Source organism: Mercurialis annua, linkage group LG5, assembly GCF_937616625.2.
Source record: "Mercurialis annua linkage group LG5, ddMerAnnu1.2, whole genome shotgun sequence".
NCBI classification, from domain to species: domain Eukaryota; kingdom Viridiplantae; phylum Streptophyta; class Magnoliopsida; order Malpighiales; family Euphorbiaceae; genus Mercurialis; species Mercurialis annua.
In genome coordinates this window covers 54,910,880-54,935,983 of record NC_065574.1, presented here as the reverse complement: position 1 = coordinate 54,935,983, position 25,104 = coordinate 54,910,880, and the positions used below count along the sequence as shown (strand labels likewise).

The following is a 25,104-nucleotide window of genomic DNA, read 5'->3' as shown; positions in this document are numbered from 1 at the left end:
GTTGGGAGAAAGCTTGGTTAGAGGCCTTGAGCTTGACTAAGGGCTGGTCGAACATTATTCTGGAATTAGACGCTATGGAGGTTGTCATAGAGATGAGGAATCCGAGTTCGAAGGCGAAGTGTTGAACGAAGATTGCTTGGGTTTATCGAAACATGTAATTAATTTATCATTTATTTTTATTAGGAGATCTGCAAATCAGACAGCTTATGTATAACCACAAAGTGTTTGTTTTATGTTAGGTCATCGGGATTGGTTTTTCAATTTTCCCGAGTGTTTAACCAATGTATTAAATGAGGATAAGTATGTTATTTCTTCATATATTAACTCACTTTATTTAAATAACTTAAATTTTTTAATATCCGTATTTGTCCTAAACTACCTATCAATTTGAGACGGAAGGAGTATAATCGAAGTATGGAAACGAGCAAGACATTCAATTGAAGTACATCAACAAAAGTTTGTTATTGTAACTTAAAATCTATCTATATGCTTAACTTTTTGCGATAATTAAAGTTAGTCTAAATTTAAAATTTCACTAAGGCATTCCTTTAATTACTATAGCGTCTTGTTCAGAACATATACTGCTTAACATTTTCTCATTCCACGCTAATCCATCACCCCTAACCAAATCTCTAACTCTCAATTCCGTTGCAACAAATGTGTCTTTTGGATACACGCAGGGGCGGAACCACGTTTAGACTTGGGTAGGCTTAAAATACCCATTGTATAACTCACTTTTATTTGAAGGATTTCAAACCCGTAACTGAGTGGTTCACTTTTATTTTGCCACGAAAAATTGGACATGAGACTCTGAGTTTTGCAGCAAACAGAATTCGGGAGTCTAAAGACACCCATTGTATAAGTCGGTATAGCCTGCACAACCGACTTGAGAAGGATTTCCTTATAACATTATAATTAACATCTCATTAAAATGATGGTTTAATTGTAATATAATAATATTAAAATTTAAACACATTTATTAAAATTTTGTCATCATTTTAATGAGATGTTATAACGTGATTGGCTATTTTACATAGGACGTAGTATACTAGAGGCAGAATTTTTCCGCAATCATATGGCTAAACTTTGAATTAAGTCTAATCTAAAAATTTGATCAAACTTCGAGTGAAGTTTAATCTAAAAATTTAGTCAAACTTTGAATCTAGGTCTAATTTAAAATATCTTTCAGGAAAATAATACACAATTATATGGTCAAACTTTGAACTAAAGAACATCTTGAATTTTCTTTTCCTAAAAAATTTCTAACCATGATTAGAATTTCTGAAAATGAATCCTTTTTGGTCTAGCATAATACTATAGTCAATGTTTGCATTCTTTGAGTTAGGACAATGTCGTTTGTCTAGATTATCTTGTTTTTGTGTTATAATGTTATCTAATATTTTAAAAACTAGTATTACTTAACCCATTTTTAGCGTATTTTATTACCGTCTGACGTAGTAATAAATGAATAAAGAGATTAATTTTTGTAGAGGTGTATATTTTTCTGAAAAAAATTAGCAAAAAAAAATTAACATATAAAAGGAGAAATGAAAGGTGATATAAATTAGTGGATTATAAATTACTTTCCTATTTTAAATATTCAGCAAACTCAATTCACCTAAAAAATTTATATAAGACTAGTTTAATTAGTTTAATATTATTTCCCTATGATTTTTATAATTGATTGCTGATTCAGCCTTGGTCTTAACAACGACGTGGTTTTGATTTTTGAAATACCATTAAAAATTGTGTGCTCATAACTATGATAAATTAAAAATATTTCATTTTTTAATTTTCTAATATAATTTAAAAATCAATGATTTTTTTAATTTTAATTTCAATTGTATTTATTTTTTTAACTTGAATTTTTTTTATTTTAAAAAGTGTTTAAATAAAACCTCCACATTTGATATAGTCTTAATTATAAATATTTTTGAAAAATTGATAATTTAAAAAATAGAATAACATCGACAATTTTAAATTTTCAAAATATAAAAAAAAAGTTGAAAAGTATGGTGTTTGAGATGATTATGCAAAATGTTATTATCTTTGTGAAAGAAAATAAGTCTAGCCAAGATTAAATTGACTAAGTCTATTTAGATTTATAATGACTTAAGTAGCAATTTGCCCCCTCAACTTGTAAGCAATGGATAATTAACACATAAATTAATTTTGTGGGCAAATTAGTCATGAACTTGCTGATTATGGGCAATTAGCTTCATTTTGAAAAATTAACTTAAAATATGATGGGGCAAATTGTCAATTGAGGAACAAATAACTTACAAGTTTAGGGGCAAATTGTCAAAATGAGGCTAATTGCCCGTAATATGCAAATTCATGACTAATTTATCCACAAAATTAATTTCCGTATTAATTGCCATTACTTACAAGTTGAGGGGGGCAAATTGCTAATTAAGTCGATTTATAATGTCTCTTTATGTTGCTATCTTTTAGTCTTTATTTGTAGGCTACTTTGTTTGGATTTTATAATTTCTATTACTTAGTTATCTTTGTATTTTCCTCTCTAAATCCAATAAAATTATTCCAGCAGTCATCAAATTGAGTCATCAATTCCATTTAATATTTACTTTGTCTGTTTTTTTTTTTTTGTTGCCCATCCAATTTACAGAGTTTCACTCTGACTAATTTAGATCCGATCTGCATCGTTCACCTGGTATGGTAGATAAGTCTGCTAGCAGAAATTTTCTGTATTGACAAAATTCGAACCCGCGATATCAAGCCGCTTACCATTTAGACCAAATCCCGTAGGTTCCATTTCTTGTCTTTTCTCACTAACATATAATAAAAATGCCATTGTTAATTTCTATAAGTATATAAGTTCAACATCTAAACACTATACTCACACAATTCTCACTATATCTTTCTTCCTTGCAACCAAAGAAACTTGCTATCATGTCTCTTTACCCTAGAAATGTTCTCACACTTGCAAGTCAACCAAAAATGTCTTCAACATCACGTAAGTAATATATCCAACTCAATAAGGACAGTTAATAGTTCATTACAATTTTTTCAATTGCAATCTTTTTTGTTTCTGAATAAGTTATTAATTGTAAGTAACTCTTTTTTCATGAAAATTTTCTTATTATATGCAGAAACATCTTATAAGCTTACACGATTACGGATAGTTAATTCAAAAAATTCTATGGTAAGTGTTGAAATCATTATTATTGATTTTGGGGGTTATCATATTTTCTCATTTTAGCAATCTATTTATCAAACTTCAATATGTAACAACATAGTTTTCGTGACTATCATTTCTTAGTGAAATATCTGGCAAATTTATGCCTATGAGGCAGCTATATTTTATTTTGAAATTTCAAATTTCAGAGAATTGAGAAAGTGAGATGATAAAAGAGTGAGGAATCTCCGATTTGCATGGTTGATGAAGAGGTGGAAGGAAATTGAACCACAAATCGACTATTATGTAGGATAAATTGACGGGAAAGGGGCATATTCGCACCTTTCCCAATCTTAAGATAATCGATTATTCTGAGCTAAACATTAGGCGTATATATATGACCCTTATGGTCGAATCTATTAAACACATTGCCGAAGTCATTAAAAGTATTCAGTAACCAAACTGCAAAAATAAAAAAGTACATCAACTCCCAAAATCGATTAAATCAGTTATAGTTACATGTCATCAAAATATTAAAATAATTAATATTAATAAAATTTGTATTAGCATCTAATTGGCATGATGTTTAATTAATCAGGATGAAGGAGAGAAGAGGAAAAGAAGAAGCAAAATAATTGAGAAAGCTAAATTATCAGTTTCATCATATGATACAACATGGGTGGCTATGGTTCCTTCTAAGGAATCAAAACAGAAGCCAATGTTTCCAAAATGCTTGGAATGGATTATGGATAATCAGCAATGTGATGGATCATGGTGCCATCATCCATACCATCCATTGCTTGTTAAGGATTATCTTTCTTCTACTTTGGCTTCTATTCTAGCTCTTCACAAGTGGAAACTTGGCCCATCACTCATCAAGAGAGGTAAAACAATATTATTAATCGAATCAAACCGAACTGAAATATTTATAAAATGTAATTTTCAAATTGACTGTACCGAACTGGTCGGTTCAGTTATGTTGGTTCAATTATGCGGTTCAAAACATTGATGATCAAAAACCGAACTGACATTTTTTATTGCAATATAAATCAAACCAAATTGAATTTGTGGTTCGATTTAATTTTTGATTTCGGTCGACTTTTGTATACCTTCAAATGTAAATATTGAACCGTAGTCATGAGTTCAAGTATCACTTAAAAATTGCACAATGCACTATGTATACTATTATTTTTAAATTGATGGACCTGTCTGTTAATTTTATCCCTATAAAAAATATTTTAATCAATTCAATTATAGTCGTAGATATGTTAATTAATTTATTTTTCCTTAATTTTATAAACTAGCTACCATCAAGTGATATTAAACCTAACAAGAATGGTATCAATGAATTATAATTTTATAATTTTTTATCCATTTTGTAGGTTTAGAATTCATTGAGGCTAATTATTGGGCTGCCGTTGATGAAAGACAATTAACACCAATTGGATTTGACATTATATTTCCTGCCATGATCGAACTTGCAATAGAATATGGATTAGAGCTTCCTTTTCATCATGAAATACTTAATGTATTGTTGGAGAAGAGAGAAAATGAAATCGCAAGGTATTGTTTAACAAAATTCATGAACCATAATTGTCTTTTGATCATGTAGCATGAATATGAATTAGAGTCTAAATTGATCTAATGCTTAAACCAAATTGATCTCTTAAAATGTAATTATTATATCAGTTGATACTACATTTCAAAAAAAAGTAAAATGGTTTTTTTATAGATAAAATGTTCTTATATAATCACAAGTATCGCGAATTTGTTACATATATCACAATTTTAAAATTCTGTCATTTTAATTTATCATTTATTGGACACATACTAAATATACTTACAACTTCTTAGAACCATGATTAAATATTCATTGTTTATTTTAGTTTGATAATGTTTATGTACTTAAAAATATGATCTAATTGAGGGTTGGATATATTTATTATAAATTATAAAATTAACGGATCAAATTGTCACAATTTATTTTAAAAATTTATTTATAATTTTGGTGAAAAATATGAATATCTGAAATCATATTGTCTTTGAAAAATGCATGAAATTTCTTGACATTTTAAGGATATTATATCCAAATTTATTTAAAATTTTAGTATAGTATATAATCATAGTATTTAATTATACAGGTGTGAATTAGAAGGAGACACGTCACATCTTGCATATTTAATAGAAGGACTTGGAAAAAAATGTAAGTGGAAAGAGATAAGCATACATCAAAGAAGTAACGGGTCATTTTTTAATTCACCGTCAGCAACAGCAGCTGCTTTGTTTCACAATCATAATCAACAATGTTATGATTATTTAACATCCCTCTTCAAGAATTTCAATCGTGCAGGTAAACAATTTAAAAATAATTTTTAAAAAAATTATAAACTTTACCGTCTTTGCAAAATTTAACATGAATTTTTAATTTTTCCAACATGAGATATCAATTTTTAAATTTTTACAATTTGAAACATCGAAAAAATTTGCGCTAATATGTTGGATCTAGACGCCGAAACAGTGTATATTCTAGCGTCCACATCAACATGTTTTTCAACGGAACATTGCCAAAAATAATAATTAAAATTGTGATTTAAAGTAATTAAGTCAGAAAGATATAAATCTTTAAAAAAAATAGTAACTCTTTTATCTTTAATAACTAACTCTCTTATTGTGATTTTTCAGCTCCCACAATTTATCCACTGGAAATATATAGCCAACTCCGTGCAGTAGACAATCTTCAAAAGTTAGGAATTGATGATAGATATTTCAAAACAGAAATAGATACTATTTTGGATAATATATATGGGTAATTAACTGATAACATCTTAAAGCTCTTACATAAATAATATGAAGTATTTTCAACATTATTTTTTTATTTTCGTAGATTATGGATGCAAAGAGATGAAGAGATATATTTAGATGTGAATTGTTGTGCTTTGGGATTTCGTCTACTACGATTGAAAGGATACAATGTCTCTTCTGGTATGTACTTAATATTTTGTATTTTATTTTTCATATAAACTTAAGATTAATTATTAAAAATATTCTCTTTCTTGTAGATGCACTAAAACAATTCTCTGAAGAAGAATATTTTTTCAATTCAGTGAGTCCACAATTCAAAAATATAAACACAATTTTGGAATTATATAAGGCCTCAAAGATAATGATATACGAAAATGAACCAATTCTTGAGAAGTTAGAAGTTTGGACAAGTTCATTTTTAAAGAAACAACTACTGACGGGCGCCATTAAAGATTCTACGCTACGTGTTGAAGTATGTAAAATAAATGTTACAGAATTTAATTATGTTATAATGCTTCTACTGCGATTCAATTTTAAAGTTATGAAAATAAACAATAGAGCAACTAACACAATATGTTGTAATTAAATTTTTTTGTTTGCCTAATTAATATATAAAATTGCACAGGTTGGTCATGCTTTGAGATATGGTTATGACAGTTTAAAGTTTCTTGAGATGAGGTGGGAAATGGAGCACCAGAAAACTTGTAGTGTTCAACTTCTGAAAACATGTTATGGGTAAGTAAGATTGGCTAATTATTAATTAATTAAAACTTACATATGCCATATTAAAAAAAATTAATCTAACAAATCAGTACTTCTTTTAACATCTGCAGCATTCTTGATGACCATAATATCGAGTTATTGGCGCTCGCAATCCAACAATATAACATGTGCCAATCATTATATCAAAAAGAATACCAAGATCTTGAGAGGTACTGTGAGATTCATTAAAAAATAGAATTAAATATTTTTACGATCACCGGATTAGATTTTCTTTTTGTAAAATGATTACGAAATTATAAAAATTTGTAAAGCAGTCATCCAACAATTATTTTTTTACAAAACAGTTATCAAACTATAAAAGTTATAAAATAGTTATTGAACTATAACTTTTTTATAAAATATTTACTGAATTATAATTTTTTTTACCAAACTGTTACCAACTTATTGCGTGATTGTACATATTTACCTTGTCCATATATGTAATTCGGTAACCGTTTTATAAAAAGGCTATAATTTTGATAATTTTTTGTAACTTTTTATAATTTAATAATTATTTTGTAAAAAAATTATAGTTCAGTAACTAATTTATAATTTTTAATAATTTTGTTACCATTGTGTAAAAAAATTATAGTTTGGTAACTACAAAAATATTTAACTCTATAAAAAGACATAGTAATTTGTTTTTTTTATTGATACACCTACATATATAAGTGCAGATGGGTTAAGATTTGCAGATTCGAGGAACTCAATTTTGCAAGGGTTATGCTACTTAATTGCTACTACACCAACTCTGCAATTCTTTGTGCTCCTGAATTGGCAGATGCTCGACTCTCCATTACCAAAAATTGTGTTCTAGCTACTGTTGTTGACGACTTTTTTGATGTTGTTGGCTCTAATGAAGAATTGGAAAATTTAGTTCAATTAGTCCAGAGGTACACTTTTTATTTATTTTTCCCTTGAGTTTCTGGTTGCAGAAATCAATATATGAAATGTAAAAATTCTTGTCCAAATTTTTTCTTTGAGACTAACTAATAAACAAACTCATTCACTGATTAAAATGGCTCACTCGCTAAGAAGTATGGATGATTAAAGATGGATTTAGAGTATTATACTTAACCATTCTCTAATCGACCCTTAACAGATGGGGAGAAACTTCAACTATTGGATACTGCTCGAAGCAAGTTGAGATTATCTTTTTAGCACTTGAAGGCATGATTAAAGAGCTTGACGATATTGCGTTCAAGCATCACGGAAGAAGTATTGAGCATCACTTGGTCAAAATAGTAAGAGATACACATACAACATTTTTTATTTGTAAAACTTTCAGTATATATATTACAATGCTGACATTGTTGATGTTACAGTGGCATGACTTGCTCAAATCTATGATGAATGAAGCTGCATGGGCTAGAGTGAACGCAACACCGTCGCTAGATGAGTACATGGAAAATGCTTACATATCTTTAGCCTTAGGGCCAATTTGTCACATAACAACTTATTTTCTTGGGGTAACCTTACCCGAAGAAATAATGACAGGACAACAAATAAATGATTTATTTAAGCATGTTAGCCTAGTTGGACGACTTCTAAATGATCTCAAATCTTTCAAGGTACTAAGAGTTCACTTTATTTTAATTACTTATGAATGCATTTGGTCTTTATATTACATTTATAGTCTAATTCATATACAATTCACTGCTAAAATTTTGTAGAGAGAACGCGAACAAGGTAAATACAATAGTGTATCACTACGTGTATTTCATAGTCAAGAGACCATAACAGAAGAAGAAGCTATTGAAAGAACAAAAGGAGACATTGAGAGGTATAGAAGAGAATTGTTACGGCTTTCTACGCAAAAGGAAGAAAACTTGCTTCCAAAACCTGTCAGGGATTTTTTTTGGAACAAGAGCAATGTATTACATTATTTTTACATGGACAATGATGGCTACTCAAATCCTAAAATTAAAATGTCTAATGATGCAAAACTTATATTATGGGAACCAATTTCCCTTCCTTAATCTATTGACGGTTAGGTTTTTTAAATAATATTGTCTTTCCATTTTTAAGAGTTACATTAGATCTATTTGAATCTTTTATCTATTCAGACTCAAATACTACCAATTATGATGAATCCAATAAAGTGGTCTAATAAAAAAATTTATTTTGGATTTTGAAATATTTATTTAAAGTATAAGCTTTATGTGTATAGAGAAAAAAATGTTATTTCTGATATCATTATCAAAAATTAGAAACAATTATATGTTAACATGTAGATAACACAAACAGACATGCACGCGCGTGTGAATTATACATTGTTCCGGTAGTTACATCAGCGTTTTTCAACTGAAAAATACTTGGTATTTTGATATTTCAAAATATAAATGTTGGTGACTAATTTTGTCAAGTTTTAAAATTCGTGTTGTAACTACAAACCATGCCAAAATTCATGTTTTTTTTTTGCAATTAACTCTAAAATATTTAAAGAAAAAGTCAACGCGGCCGTCGAATTTGTGTCATTAGGTCAAATAAATCACTTTTAACTTATTTAGTAAATTAAATATTCAAACTTATGTTTTGGGTCAAATAAGTTACTTCAAACTCTTTTAGTCAATTAAATCCTCAAACTTGCGTCTCGGGGTCAAGTAAGTCACACATCATGAATTACTTAACTTAAATTAAAAGAGTTTGAGGACCTAATTGATTGATAAAATGAAAATGACTTGTTTGACCTAAAAACACAAATTTGAAGATATAATTGATCGAAAAAAATTAGAATGAACTTATTTGACCTCGAGATACAAGATTGAGGGTTGTGTTGACCCTTTGTTCAAATTTTTTATTCAACTTTTAATTTGTTTTACTAAATAACAAATAATAATATATCTTTTTATTCCTCGTAAAAAATAATATGTATATGTATGTGTATATATGTGTATGTCTATGTATGTTGTGTGTGTATATATATGTATATTTATGTGTGTGTGTATACATAGATACATATACCTATATATGTACATATATATATACAACATACCTAAAGATTGGCCAAAGACATATTTAGGTTCATGCACTATAATTTTTTTGCAGAATAAGTTCCTACATTAAAAAGTGTAAAATTCTTCATACACTATCAGGAACCATCAATATAAGACCCTTTGTCACAGCAACATCAAACTCCGTCAAAACAATTCAAAATACAACCATATAATGGCTTACGTGACAATAATATATATAATTATGGAACAATAATTCAATTAAGCGGGCCCAATTTTATTACACATCATCTCCTCTCCAAATTATTCCCCCCCCCCCCCCCTAAAAACCACACCAACCAGCTTAACTCCGCCACCGCTGCTTCTCAAAAATCCAGTTTTAAAATATTGCAATTGATTTTCCAGTAAAACAATAACAAAATTAAGCACCCTATAACTAAATCAAACATAATAACAAATCACAAGCACTTTTTTTAGTCATTGTAATCAATAAAAATCTAGATTTAAACTAAATTGAACACACCAAATTGATTCATTAATAATCATTAAAAGTGCTAAACACCATAAAATTAAATGCATGAAAAAAGATAAAGATGCTCATCTCAGATAATTACATTTGTCAACTAAAAGTTTAATCTTTCGCATAATTTTAAATTGCAGAAGGGGTAGCAGAAGGAAGACGAGAAGTTGGATTTATGGGAGGAAGGTAGAATTAATGGGAAACTATATGAAAAGGTCCTCAAAATTAGTTTATATTTTTTCCTAACTATTGCTGAGGTGTCAGTATTTAACAATTTATGAAGCAATTAAATACAACCAGTCTCGGAGACAATTGTGTGCATCTCACGCTCTTACGGATAATAACAAAGGGACTTACATTGAAGGTTGCCGATAGTGTAGGGAAGAATTTTACACTTTTTTAGTGTAGGGACATGTTGTAACATTGATACCGATTGTTGAATCTTTTGTACCAATTGTCGTGACCGGTTCATGACCGGATTAGTATGCGCAGCGAAATTAAAACCACTCGGTATGTATTTAATTATAGATTTAATTAACAAATAATAATATAGTAAAATAAATAAATAACACAAGAAATTTACGTGGTTCGGCATTAAGCGTACATCCACGGGCGAAAAAATAGAGTCATCCACTAATCATCAAAAGGAGTACAAAATTGGTGGAGAATCACCAAATAGAGAACATTTATAGTAAATATGCCCTTAGAAGAAAAACCTATAAAGTGTTTAACTCTCTACAAGAATTTGTTGCTGGAATTTTGATTGAGAAACTGCCTCAATCATGGAATGACTACAAGCAGAATCTTAAACATAAGCATAAATTGCTTACACTCAAGGAGTTGATCATACATATCATTATTAATGAGACGAACCGAAAGGAGATCAAAACTGCCCAAAACAAGGCACTAGAAGCAAGGGCGAATCTGATGCAAAACAAGGGAAACTTTAAGAGGTATGACCAAAAACCCACTGTTGTAGCTAATTCTGATTACAAGCCCAAAGTAACTAACTCCACTGATTTTAAGAAAAAGAGTAGTTGTTTTGTGTGTGGAATACCAGGTCACTTTACATCTCAATGCAGGAATAGAATCAAAAATGGAAATCCTCTTAAGCCAAATGCAAATTTGGTCGAAGGAGATGATATTGTTGCTACTGGCATTTCGAAAGTGAATCTGGTTGTTGATGTAAAAAACTGGGTGGTAGACTCTAGTGCTACCAGGCATATATGTGCAAACAGATATGCTTGAACAGCCCCTGTTCTTGAAAAAGGAAGGGTGCTTGATCAGAAAAGACATTGGCCTTGAATGAAGTGCTTCATGTACCAAAAATTCAAACTAATTTAGTGTCTGTTGAAATTATGGGGAAAGGTGGAGTTAAGATGTCATTTGAGTCTAACCAGATTGCAATGACTAAAAATAATGTTTTGTGGGAAAGGGTTATTGTAATCAGGGATTATTTGTTCTAAATGTTGCTGAAGTAATAAAAGTGAATGCATCTTCTTCTGCTTACTTAATTGAATCTATTAATTTATGACATGCTAGATTAGGACATGTGAATGCTAGTTATATTAAGAAAATGTAATCTATTGGTATAATTAATGGAATAAATAAAACTAATCTGGATAAATGTCAAATATGTGTTGAAACAAAATCAACTTAGAAAACCTGTCTTCTGTTGTTAGAGAATCTGAATTACTTAGTTTGATTCATACTGATTTAAGAGATCTAAAAACAAACCATGACTAGAGGTGGTAAAAAATATTATGTGGCCTTTATATATGATTGTTCTAGGTATGCTAGAGTTTATTTGCTAAGAAATAAAGATGAAGCATTTAATATGTTTTAAATTTATAAGGCTGAAGTTGAAAACCAATTTAATAAAAAGATAAAAAGAATTAGATCTGATAGAGGAGGTGAATACATAGCATTTAATGAATACTGTGAAAAAGAAGGAATAATACATGTAGTAACCCCTCTATATTCCCCTGAATCTAATGGTGCAGCAGAAAGAAAAAATAGAACCCTAAAAGAAATGATGAACGCACTACTTGTTAGTTCTTCTACTAGTGATAACTTGTGGGGTGAAGCAATATTATCTAGCAGTCATATACAAAATAGAATACCCTATAAGAAAACTGATAAAACACTTTATGAACTATGAAAAGGTTATAGACCTAACCTGAAATATTTAAAGTGTGGAGGTGTCTAGATAAAGTAATGTTGCCTGACCCTAAGAAAAGAAAATTAGGTTCTAAAACCTCTGATTTTATGTTTATTGGGTATGCTGAACATAGTGTTGCATATAGATTCCTTGTATTGAAAAGTGATGTATTTGATTGCAATACAATTGTTGAAACTAAGAATGCTGAATTTTTTGAAAATGCGTATCCACTAAAAACTGAGTCAATTTCTCATATGTCCACTGTAATGAAAATGAAACTGAAAATATAACAGTGAACTCTACTGAGGAGTTGAGACGGAGCAAGAGACAAAGAATTGAAAATTCTTTTGATAATGATTTTTATACATATTTTTTTGATAATGAACCTTTAACTTATAATGACGTTATTTCTTCTTCTGAGTCTGTTTTTGGAAAGAAGCAATTAAAACTGAAATTGATTCAAATAAAACTTGGATTTTAGTTAATTTGCCTCATGGCGCAAAACCCATTGGCTGTTAATGAATTTTCAAAAGAAAAATGAATCCTGATTCGATTGAAAAATATAAAGCTAGATTGATTGCAAAAGGCTTTTCTCAAAAACCAAACATTGACTATTTTGACACTTTTTTCCCTGTAACTAGAATTGCTTAAATTAGAGTTTTAATTGCCTTAACTTCAATTCATAAACTTTTTATTCATCAAATGGATGTTAAAACTGCAATTTTAAATGGCGAGTTAGAAGAAGAAATTTATATGACTCAATCTGAGGGTTGTGTTGTTTCAAAACAAAAGAATAAAGTTTGTAAACTTTTGAAATCACTATATGATTTGAAACAAGCTCCTAAACAATGACATGAGAAATTTGACCAAGTTCTGATTAGTGATGAGTTTTCCTCTACTGATGTCGATAAATGTGTTTATACTATAGTGATTGAAAGCGAGTCTGTCATCATTTGTTGGTATATGGATGATATGCTTATCTTTGGTACATGCCTTGGTATAATACATGAGAAAAAGTCTATCCTTGCTTCTCAATTTGATATGAAAGATATTGGTGAAGCAAATGTAATTTTAGGTGTTAAAATCATAAGGAATGGTGATAGTATTATGCTATTGCAAGAGCATTATATTGAGAAACTTCGTAAGAAGTTTGGACATTTTGATGTCACATCTGTGAGTACTCCTTATGATGCTAACACTCAATTAATGAAGAATGGAGGAGATCATGTGGCTCAAACTGAGTATGCTCAGGTTATTGGGAGTCTGATTCATCTGATGAATTTCTCTCGAGCTAACATAGCTTATGTTGTGTACAGATTGAGTAGATAAACTCATAATCCCAACTGTGATCGTTGGAATGACATTGTCAGACTAATGAAATATTTGAGAGGAACCATGAGTTATGGTATCCTATATAGTGGATTTCCCGTTGTACTAGAAGGGTACAGTGATGCTAACTGGATCTCTGATTCAGATGAGACAAAATCCACTAGTGGTTATGTATTTACACTTGGAGGAGGTGCGATTGCTTGAAGATCATCTAAGCAAACGATAATTGCCAAGTCTACTATGGAGTCCGAGTTTATAGCTCTGGAATTAGCTGGCAATGAGGCTGAGTGGTTGAAAAACTTCTTAGTGAGTATTCTTTTGGGAATAAAACCAACTCCTTCAGTGTCTATGCATAGTGATTTCCAAGCAGCAATAGCCATTGCAAAGAATAAGACTTACAATGGTAAGAATAGACATTTACGTCTGCGACATGATGTGGTAAAGCAATTGCAAAAGGATGGAATTATGTCCATTAACTATGTGAAAGTCAGAAGCGAATTTGACCGATCCTCTAACTAAACCTTTGGGAAGGAAAATGATCCTTGAAACATCAAGGGGAATGGGGCTTGTGCCAATTTGAGTATTAACCGTGGTGGTACCCCGACCTCTGTGATTGGAGATCCCATGAATCTGGTTCATACGGGTAATAACAAGTCACGTGTTAATCCTACTAGTACTGAATTTTAATTTAGTTCATTCCTATGGTGTAGGTTGTACTAGAAGCAATTATTGTGAGAGTGAGTTTATAACTCTTAATGATTTCATATTCCATAAAGATAGTTTATATATAGTTGCTATATAAACTTGATGAAATCACTTATATGAGTGTGGAGTGGGGCCGCTCTTATATGATTTGTGGCTAAGTCATTAGAGCACTCATGAATATCCAGGCACGTGCACGGCCTATTAGCGCATAACCGCGTTGAGTAGCAGTTTGTGAAAGTATAATGTGATTGTTGAGAATTATAACTTGTAAATGGAATTTTTGGTTCATAGACGTTCAAAACTTCACCAGGCTTACCGTGGGTTATAACTCTTCTTTTCAGGTTTTGGTTCATATTCCAAAAGACACCGAAACTGATGCATTTATATTAAAATAGAGAATCTAGTCCAGCAAGCGTTTTTGAAATAAATGGGAGATTGTTGTGTGTTTTGTTTTAAAAGAGTTATTTCAAAAGGCAAAAGTCCCACATTGAAAGTTTAAAAGACTTCACTTGAATTTATATATAATTTTGTGTTATGCGCTTATGAGTGTGTTGAAGGGAAGAGAATGGACTCGCCCCACCCATCCCCCATCCCCTCAGATTTGGGTCTGGGTGTAGGGTGGATGATGAAATCGAGTGAAATTAGTCCGAGGCTCGATTAATTTTTTTAGAGCCCGTAATTAATTTTTATTTATTTAATTAATTTTTAAAAACTTATCTGAGAAGCCCATATTTTAGCATGTAAATTATAGTTTTGGTTGAACCCTTAACATTCGGAACAACCTTAACTAAACCTATTTTACTTAACACGTTTTGCTCCTCCACTATCTGAACTACTATTATTTTCTGTTACCTTGTATTTTTCCTTAGTAATGTCCACATTCATTAACTTGATTATTAAATTTATTTAAAATTTAAAAATCAAATTTGCTGGATTAAATGTGATATGAAAATCGTATCATATATTCAAATACTGCTATTCCTACTCCTACTCTCGAATTAAGTAGAAGAGCTACTGTATCCTAAAATAATTTTTAGGATAGTGACATCCATATCATGCCTTAAGTTTTATCACACTCTGTTTATTTAAAATTTTACAAGCTAACTCTTTCTTAAAAGGTTCCAACTCTGTTAACAATTTTGGTGCACCCAATTTCACGAAGTCCTGCATTCTTAAACTTAAAATTATAAAGAGTCAGAACAAGCTGGCTTTAATAGGATTGTAATTAGAGTTACAAAGTATACACTCTAATTACCACATTAAAAATAGATGACTAGCTAAACGTTATGTGTACAAACCGAATCAAGCGACCAAGACTCGACGAGAGGAAACAACTCATTTTATAAAATTTTATATTTCTCAACTTATGATAACATTGTCAACAACATTATTGAGTACACAGTTGTAACCTTAGATCCAAACAGATACATTATATATATTTATATTTATATTAATATCAATATTTCTCTCCATGTCTTAGTAATTTCTATTAGTAGAGCCTATTTCAAGTAAAGTGCATTTTGATTATTTATTTTTGTTATTGAAGTTAACAATATTTTGCCTCTTTAAAAGGGCTAAAGCCATTCAACTTTATGTTTCTTGGCAAAGGGTCCTCCTAGAACCTTGCTATTCACGTCATCGTCTTCTTCGTCTTCCTCGGCTTCCCACATAAAATGTGCATATGATCCCATCACCATGCTGAACAACAAATCGTATAAGATTTTTTTAAACGACGTAAAAGTTTGAATTTTAAAAATAATTAATTAACTAATCAAATAATAAAATAGTACCTATCGTGAGGAGAGGCAGAAAGAGCTTGATCAAAATAAGATTTAGCTCTCTCACCATCTTTCTGATGATCCCAAATCAATTTCCCATACAAACATAACACTTCCCCGTCTCCAGGATTTGCTAATATTGCTCTCCCATAATATTCTTCTGCTTTTTCCATGTCTCCCTCCACCTTCATCGACACGTAATTAAACGTATTTAAATTAATTAATAAACCTCAATTATATTGCACGGAAATAGAAAAAAATGAAATGTTGAAACAGATTAATATTATATATACATATGAAGTTTCACAATTTTGAGAGTTAAAAATAAATTAAATTACGAATTTTAACGTAGTTTGCATGATAATTGATTCTAGAGATATCTAAACTATCACATTTTTACACTTTGGTGACCAAATTTTAATTTCTTTCCAACGTCAGCATTGTGGCCGAAAGATCTCTGTTAGATAAAATTAAAATTTAGCAATCAAAATAAAATGAATCAAAATTTGGTCACCGAAATAAAATAAAACGATAGACTAGATACCTTCGGAATCAATTATCCGTGATTTGCAAATATAATAAAATTAGTCACCAACATTCACCAAGATCGAAAAACAAACCTAATTTTATTAAAAATATGTTGATTCGGACATCAAAATATACATTGTTCCGATAGTCACATCAATATTTTTTTTAATGAAAAAAAAAACGAGTATTCCGACTTAATAAGCAATAAAAGTTAACAATTGATTTTGCCAAATTTTAAAATTCATGCATGATCTTTTGACAATTAACCCTAATTCTAAAATATTTTCGAAATTAATATCAGAAAGCCAAAAGATCTCATGTACTATTATAGTGGTGTGGGACTAAAATTAATTAGTTAAAATTAATTACCATATCTAAACTAACTAATTAGTTAAAATTTCATAATTAATAATTTAATTACCTCCTGCAAAAATTTGCCGTAGTTTCTAAGCAGCAATGAGTCACTAGGATTAGACTTCAACATTTTTTTGTAATTATCACCGATTTTCCTTAAGTCATCTGCGCCGCCGCTTCCAGCACCGCCACCACCGCCTGAGTTCTTTCCTTTCCCAAATCCATCACCGCCACTCTCACTCCATAACAATCCATCAAAATTCAAATCCAAGGACTCCTCCTCCACTATACTAGCCGGAAAGCTACCGAAAATCTCCGTCTCCGATCTGACGATGTCCGCTTCTGAAAAAGCGCGCCGAATTGGCGCGTCTCTGCTACTGCGGCGGTTGATGTCCAAATGCAGCGAGATATTCGGGGAGCTCGAGCTGTTTTTCTCGCCGGAGAGAAAACTAGTGACTGAACTGGATCGAGAGAGAGAGAGTTTCGATGAACCGCCGGGAGTAAGCGGCGCGTGGGGCTGAACAGATCCGGTTCTTAAGAGGAGAGATTTCATACTAACACTAATATTTTTTTACAACTGGTTTTTGATTTGTGATGGTATATATATAGGAGTTCGATGGCCGTTAGATTTGGTGACTTTAGTTGACTTAAGGAGGGGAGGAGATGATAACACGTGTAAAGTTTGCACGTGAGGGTGATGCTAAGGTGTAGGCACGAGCGAGGGGGTCGGCGGCGATCGGGAACTTTCCTTTTTAAGATGAGTGAAGTACACTCGTCAGAGGAATAGCGTGACTAGTGATGACATGGAAATGCCACGTGGAAAGTATTACCGCTGATGGAGCATAATGCACAATAGACTAATAGTACCCAAAAAAAAGGTAATATTAATTAACAAATTTCTTATAAAATAAATTTTTAGTTAAAATTCAATTATTTTAGTCTTCATTTTTTATTTTATATAAAATAGTATATATTTTTTTTTATCCAAGAATAATATATTAAGGTAAAAAAATTACAACCTAAATTGTCAAAGTACATCGTAGATCAAATTCCAAAAAGTTAAAACAAACTGAAACACTATAATCGATCCACGAAACAAAAATAGAAAGTGAAAACTACAAAATTTATAGGTGTGAAATGTCCAGAAAGAATTTTCTGACACCAATTGCACCTTAAAATTTCTATTCATTTCTTGTTCCATTGTTAATATACTTCAAACGATAGAAAAAGCTTGAATCTTCAAGAATTTGAATCTGAAATTTAAACAAACGCTAAAATTTTTTGAACGATCTAAAAATCTTGATAGCACAAAATATATCAAACAAAACAGACAAAAATCACATAAAACTCCAAAGAAATGAGCAATTTATTCAAAATCAAGGAAAATAAAGCAGTAAACAAGTTAAAAGACGATGATATCCGACTAAAAGCGAAGATCACCGTCCCCTGCGCTCGAAATCGAAAAAATGACTTTCTCTCTCTGGGTGCACCTCTTCCACTGCTATACTCAATCCCATTAATTTTATTTCAATTGAAAAAATATAACCCAATTGTAACCTGGTTATTATTAGTGGCAAAATTGTGATATTTTTTAATCCGAATTTATTTTTTATTCAGTTATAAATTTTTGAAAGCTCGATTTTATCTCTATCTAATTTTGAATTTATTTCAAATCAACCTATTAATTTTTTTTTCAAATGGTAACTAGAGCCTATTCTAAATTTAAAATAGTTTTATCCCTCATTTTCATACTATATTGTCGTCCTTGGATTTTTTACATTAAATTAATAAATTTATGTCTTTTCAACATTATTTATAATTTACTTATATGTTATTAAAAATAATATGAAAAAAAATATTTATAAAATATAGTGACTTTTTATATATTCTTATATTCAATATTGTATCTTCTAAATATTTCTAATGTACTTTTTATTTATATTTTTATCGAAAATAAGAAGAACGATGGTCTGATGGCAGCATGTGAAAGTCTGGCAGCAGTCTGCTGGTGGTACACCTGTAATATTGTATATTTTTTTTGTCAAAGATAGTCTACTGTAATTATTAGTGGGGGTTAGCAGGAGTTAATGTTAGACATTTTTTTAAATAGGCACACTACCCGTGAGTGTTAAGGGTCGAACCCTCAAACTCATACATATATCATTAAAATTGTATCATTAAAATTTGGCCAACTGGGTCAATCCTTCACGTGTAAATATTGTAGTATTTGTTAACTGTTGATTATTTGGCTGATGATCAGTTGATTATTGATCTATTTAATATTAATTTGTTGACCTAATATTTAACATTTACTGAATACATGTAGTTTTTTTGTAGATTTTATATGAATTTTGATATATTTTATAGGCTTAAATGCACCAAAAATCACCAACTTTCGCCTATTTTTAATATTTAGCATAATTTTTTAATTTTGACAAAAAATATATGAACTTTTAAAATTTTGCAATTAAAGACACCGACACCGTTTTGAATGTAAAACGGCACCGTTTTATATTAAAACGACGCCGTTTTGGATGTAAAATAACAATATTTTTCAAAGGAAAACACATGTGGTCTAAATTGCAAAAAATTGAAAGTTCATGTTAAATATTCCAAAATTAAAAAATTATGTTAAATATCAAAACACGCGAAAGTTTGTGATTTTTAGTGCATTTAAGCCTATTTTATATTATTACATTCAACTTAAAAATCAACTTGTTTCAACTTACCATAATTTCATTAAAAATCCACCTAAAATGTCATAAATTCCCATAAGATTCGCCTTATTTTTTAATAATGTCAATACAACGATATAAGATTCATTAACATTCATCTAAAGTTAATGTGAAATTTATTTAAATAAAATATCAATATATTAAAATAAAATAAGATTAACATAAAGTACACGTCAATTCCATATAAATTTTAAATTCTTGATTCACATGATTACAAAAATATAATATCCACAAAAGTTCACTTAAATCAATATTAGATCCACAATTTAAATACGTGTTAGATTTCACCTAAATAATTTGTATGGAAAATATTCACACGCTTGAATCTTTGAATCAGTAATAGATATTGTAAGAAAAATGCTTTAAATCAAAATTCAGTGAGAAAATTATAAAATTAATTAAACTATGTCTAAACTATATAAATTAATCTTAAAATTAAGAAACACATAAAATTAATATGAAACTACTCTTAAATTAATCAATCGCAGAGACTGAGAATAGAAAAGTCTTAATTTTAAATTAGGTATTGTTGATCGATTAAGTTGTAGAAAATAAAATATTAAAACTAGTTATATATAGTAGACAAACTCTAATAAAAATTCTAACATAATAAAATTCAATTTTTTTGTTTAAATAAATAAGATAATGACTAGTAATTAAATAATAATTAAAAAAATATAGTTCAATAGTTTTTGGATTCAAAAATCCGAATTAGTTTATTAGAGCCTTTTTTTTAGAGTAAAAAATTCAATATAAATATTTCGTTTAAAACTCGAATAAATATGAACCTCACATAAACATTTACTCCTTTCGATCCATAATATTTGTCACATTTGAAAAAAAAATTGTTGCTTCTTTTACGGCTAAACCCTGATTTTGTTTTTCTTCTCCTGATCGTCGAGCCTAATTGATTTGATCTATAATATATGTCACTTTAGCATATCAAGAGAATATTAATTGTTATTTTTTAAAATTTATTCCTAATTAATTTATTGAAAGAATATAATAACATAGATAAAAATAATAGTAATAAATGTTAATATTCAAGATCGGGATAATTTAATAAAAGTGTCTATAAATTAAAACATATTAATTATTTTTATAATTTTTGTATTAAAATTAGATGCGACAAATATTATATATCGGAAGTAGTAGTTTATATAAACTAGTTTCGCATTACGTGCTATGCACGTGGCTCGTAACATAACTCGTCAATAAACATATTAGTAAATTTATTATAATAATATCAATTTTTAATTTTTAATTAATATTAAATTAGTTAACAATTTTTGTAAAAATAAATATAATATATTCGATTATTAATTTTTTTTCATCATAATTTATTCTTTTTTTGGTTTTATAATAACTATAATTAAATAATTAACTTAATTTTATTAATAATATCTTTGAAAATAATAAGATAGAAATTTAGATAATAATATATTGACCAAATACAGTATTTTAATTTTGTAGTTTAATTAAACTAAAAGATAGATATTCCTACTAATTTGGAGACAATTTTGTTATTTTTTACATACTAAAAGCTAAATTGGAGATAATTTAACTACCTATTCTAATTAGGACTTTAATTACAATAGTAATTAATTAAATAACTAATTAGTTAATGACTATAAAATTTTTATTTATTAGTAAACTGTAAAGGATTATTCAGTAAATTTGTCTGTCCCCCCCCCATCCGTGCTTTTATATATAGTATAGATAGATATGAATGTTGCCTTGCTAAGTGGTTCTTCTCCTTTGGCTCCTATTCTATCGTTTTATTTTTAATGTCTCTCATCTTCCTTATAAACCAAAATTCAGTGTATCTATCTATACTATCTATATCTATACTATATATAAAAGCACGGATGGAGGGGGGACAAGCAAATTTACTGAATAACCCTTTTCAGTTTACTACTAAATAAAGGTTTTATAGTCATTAACTAATTAGTTATTTAATTAATCACTATTGTAATTAAAGTCCTACTTAAAATAGGTAGCTAAATTATCTCCAAAACTAAATTGTCTCCAAATTAGTAGGAATACCTATCTTTTAGTTTGATTGAACTACAAAATTAAAATACTGTATTTGGTTAATATATTATTATTTAAATTTTTATCTTATTATTTTTAAAGATAATATTATTTAATTATGATTATTATAAAACCAAAAAAAGAATAAATTCAGTATGGAATAAAAATTTTAAACCGAATATTTTGTATTTACTTTTAAAAAAAATCTTAACTAATTTAATTATAAATAAAAAATTGATATAACTATAATAAATTTACTAATATATTCATTAAGGAGTTACGTTACGAGCCACGTACATAGCACGTAATGCGAAACTAGTATATATAAAAGCACGGATGGGGGGGGACAAGCAAATTTACTGAATAATCCTTTTCAGTTTACTATTAAATAAAGGTTTTATAGTCATTAACTAATTAGTTATGTAATTAATCACTATTGTAATTAAAGTCCTAATTAGAATAGGTAGCTAAATTATCTCTAATTTAGTTTTTAATATGTAAAAAATAACTAAATTGTCTCCAAATTAGTAGGAATACCTATCTTTTAGTTTGATTGAACTATAAAATTAAAATATTATATTTGGTCAATATAACATTATTTAAATTTCTATTTTATTTTTTTTAAAAATATTATTAATAAAATTAAGTTAATTATTTAATTATGGTTATTATAAAATCAAAAGAAGAATACATTCAGTATGAAAAAAAACTAATAACCGAATATATTATATTTATTTTTACAAATTTTTTAACTAATTTAATATTAATTACAAATAAAAAATTGATATAATTATAATAAATTTACTAATATGTTCATTGACGAGTTACGTTACGAGTCACGTGCGTAGCACGTAATGCGAAACTAGTTTCATTAAATAAAGGCCAAACCCATTCTCAGGTCCCTCTACTCTTCACCTTTTTTTCAATAGCTCCTTCTACTTTAATTTGACGTATACAGGTCCTTTAAACTTTAATTTTGATGTTATCGTATCCTTACACGGATGGAATATGGAGAGTGTGTCAAACTCTCCGTTAAATGATAAACTTCCGTTAAATGATGACCTGTCAATATAAAAAAAATAAAAAAAATAATTTGGCTAAAATTTAAGAATCAATTTGCACTTTTTTCCATTAATCTTCGTCTTCCTCCATTTCACTCCATTGCCGGAGTTAAAAAAAAAATCAGCTAGCCACCACTGAAAAGTGGTGGCATTCTTCTCCTCCATTAATAGAGGAGAGACCAGCAGGTCTCTCCTCCATTAATGGAGAAGACGAGCTTCGTCTCCTCCATTAATGGAGGAGACGAAGCTGTTCGTCTCCTCCATTATTGGAGGAAACGAGATCTCGTTTCCTCCATTAATGGAGGAGACGAACTCGTTTCCTCCATTAATTGAGGAGACGAACTCGTTTCCTCCATTAATGGAGGAAACGAAAACGGTATGTCTCCTCCATAATGGAGGAGACATACAGCAGGTCTCCTCCATTAATGGAGGAGATAAACCAGGTCTTCTCCATTAATGGAGGAGAAACCAGAAGGTCTCTCCTCCATTAATGGAGGAGAAGAACGGCCACCACTTTTTCAGTGATGGCCGGCGGTCGAGAATTATGGTGGTGGTCAGAGTGTGAGTGGGCTGCGGTAATTAAAATTTTAAAAGTAATTTTTATTTTTAAATTAAAATTAAGTTCCGATTTAAATTCAAATTTAATTCTTTTTATGTGGGGGCGGTTGGAGCGGGAAGGATAAAAACGGCATCGAGATTAAAATTACGGACTAAAAAATATTAATTATTTGTAAATATAAAAATTGGATTTGATTTTGTTTGTAAATTAATTCAAAGGGTTTAATTGTAGTATATATCAAATATAAGAATTTTAATGTATTTTTTTTACTTTATTTTAAAATTAAAATGTTATATATTTGTTTCCACACTCTCAATAACGGAGAGTGTGACACACTCTCCAAATTCCATCCATAAAAGGGTGCAATAACAACAAAATCGAAGTTTAAAGGACTTGTAAACGTTAAATTGAAGTAGAAGGATCTATTGAAAAAAAAGTGAAGAATAGAGGGACTTGAGGATGGGTTTGGCCTTAAATAAATGCATGAAACTGTATTTAGACTACATTAACTTCTTCGAAGACTAACTTCATGTGATTCAACGTGACTGCATTTAGATTTTGGACACCTACAAATCCATTCTATTTTTTAATATTATATCACGTGCGACCCATATTTGTGCTTGGCATTCACCATGCTTTACTCCCAAATGAATGTGATAATCTGTTACAGGTTAAAAGTTTATCGATCAATTTTAATTCATATATATATATATATATATATATATATATATATATATGTGAATCAAGAGTCAGAGATAAATTAAAACCTTTTAAAAATGAGAATATTCTTTTGAACGGTATGAGCGTTAGGTAGCAATTTGCTAGATCGTGGGATCGATTTCTCCTACAAGCGCTCCCCAGCCCCTAAATATCAAAAAGAAAAATTACTTTTAATTTATTTATTACAGCTGTCGTTTTTCTTTATAAAAATTATTTGTCTTTTTAAAGGTTTGTATGTCCCTTTTGTATGAAGAATTGGTAAGTTTTCTATTTAAAATTTGAGAATTTAAATTTTATAATTATAGAGCAGTTTTGTATTTTGTATTTTTATTTTTTTAAGATAATCTATGAATAAGACTTACATTTTGTCAAATGTTTGGTTATTAAAGACAATTATACCATTCTTAAATTTTTACATTTGTAATAGTTTGATATTAATAAAGAAGAGAAATTTTTAGATAGACTCAGTCCACCACGTCATCCATGGACTAAGCTATCACGTAACGACACGTCATTAAAATATTGGCAATCTTGTAATATTACTATTCAAATGTGTAAATAAGTAATAAACAAATTTACAAGATTGCCATTATTTTAACAATCTTATTGTTTTGTCAAAAAGGAAACCTCCAATGATAATAATAACAATCTCAAAAATTAACGATTACATTCACTGCAAAATTATACTTAACATAATTAGTTAAATATATTTATTATTTTCATAAATTATTATTTTGCATCTTACAAATTGTTAATTTCTCAAAAATTGACGATTATATTCACTGCAAAATCTTATTATTTTGATAAATTACTAAGTAAGTATTTTATAACTTATCAAATTATTAATTTCTCTATTGATGTTAAATATAATATATATGAAATAATTAATTTTAAAAATATCTAGTTTTAATTTATTCAAATTATTTTTTTATTAAGAAAACCAAAACCGACACCAGCTTCAAA

General features: G+C 29.2%; 3 protein-coding genes across 5 annotated transcripts; 2 read left to right on the top strand and 1 right to left on the bottom strand.

Moving 5' to 3' along the window:
• Window positions 1-2,961: 2,961 nt before the first annotated feature.
• Window positions 2,962-5,949, top strand: LOC126680315 (cis-abienol synthase, chloroplastic-like). Its single transcript, XM_056105943.1, has 6 exons — window positions 2,962-2,977; window positions 3,114-3,166; window positions 3,738-4,023; window positions 4,522-4,702; window positions 5,281-5,489; window positions 5,822-5,949. Exons 1-6 carry the CDS (start codon window positions 2,962-2,964, stop codon window positions 5,947-5,949), a joined length of 873 nt encoding a protein of 290 aa, XP_055961918.1.
• Window positions 5,399-8,736, top strand: LOC130014690 (ent-kaur-16-ene synthase, chloroplastic-like). Of its 3 annotated transcripts, none has more exons than XM_056105676.1 (9): window positions 5,399-5,489; window positions 6,024-6,121; window positions 6,199-6,413; window positions 6,567-6,676; window positions 6,775-6,873; window positions 7,381-7,596; window positions 7,806-7,947; window positions 8,029-8,274; window positions 8,377-8,736. In XM_056105676.1, the coding sequence occupies exons 2-9, from the start codon at window positions 6,031-6,033 to the stop codon at window positions 8,680-8,682; spliced, it is 1,425 nt and encodes a 474-aa protein (XP_055961651.1). In that variant the 5' UTR covers window positions 5,399-5,489; window positions 6,024-6,030; the 3' UTR covers window positions 8,683-8,736. The 3 variants fall into 3 exon arrangements, with proteins under 3 accessions (XP_055961651.1, XP_055961650.1, XP_055961652.1); XM_056105675.1 differs by lacking the exon at window positions 5,399-5,489 and adding an exon at window positions 5,755-5,945; XM_056105677.1 differs by lacking the exons at window positions 5,399-5,489; window positions 6,199-6,413.
• A 6,959-nt stretch (window positions 8,737-15,695) lies between these two features.
• On the bottom strand, window positions 15,696-17,615 carry LOC126680165 (uncharacterized). Its single transcript, XM_050375221.2, has 3 exons — window positions 17,100-17,615; window positions 16,163-16,335; window positions 15,696-16,070 (listed from the first exon to the last, which is right to left on the bottom strand). Exons 1-3 carry the CDS (start codon window positions 17,583-17,585, stop codon window positions 15,947-15,949), a joined length of 783 nt encoding a protein of 260 aa, XP_050231178.1. The 5' UTR covers window positions 17,586-17,615; the 3' UTR covers window positions 15,696-15,946.
• Between the last annotated feature and the right edge of the window lie 7,489 nt (window positions 17,616-25,104).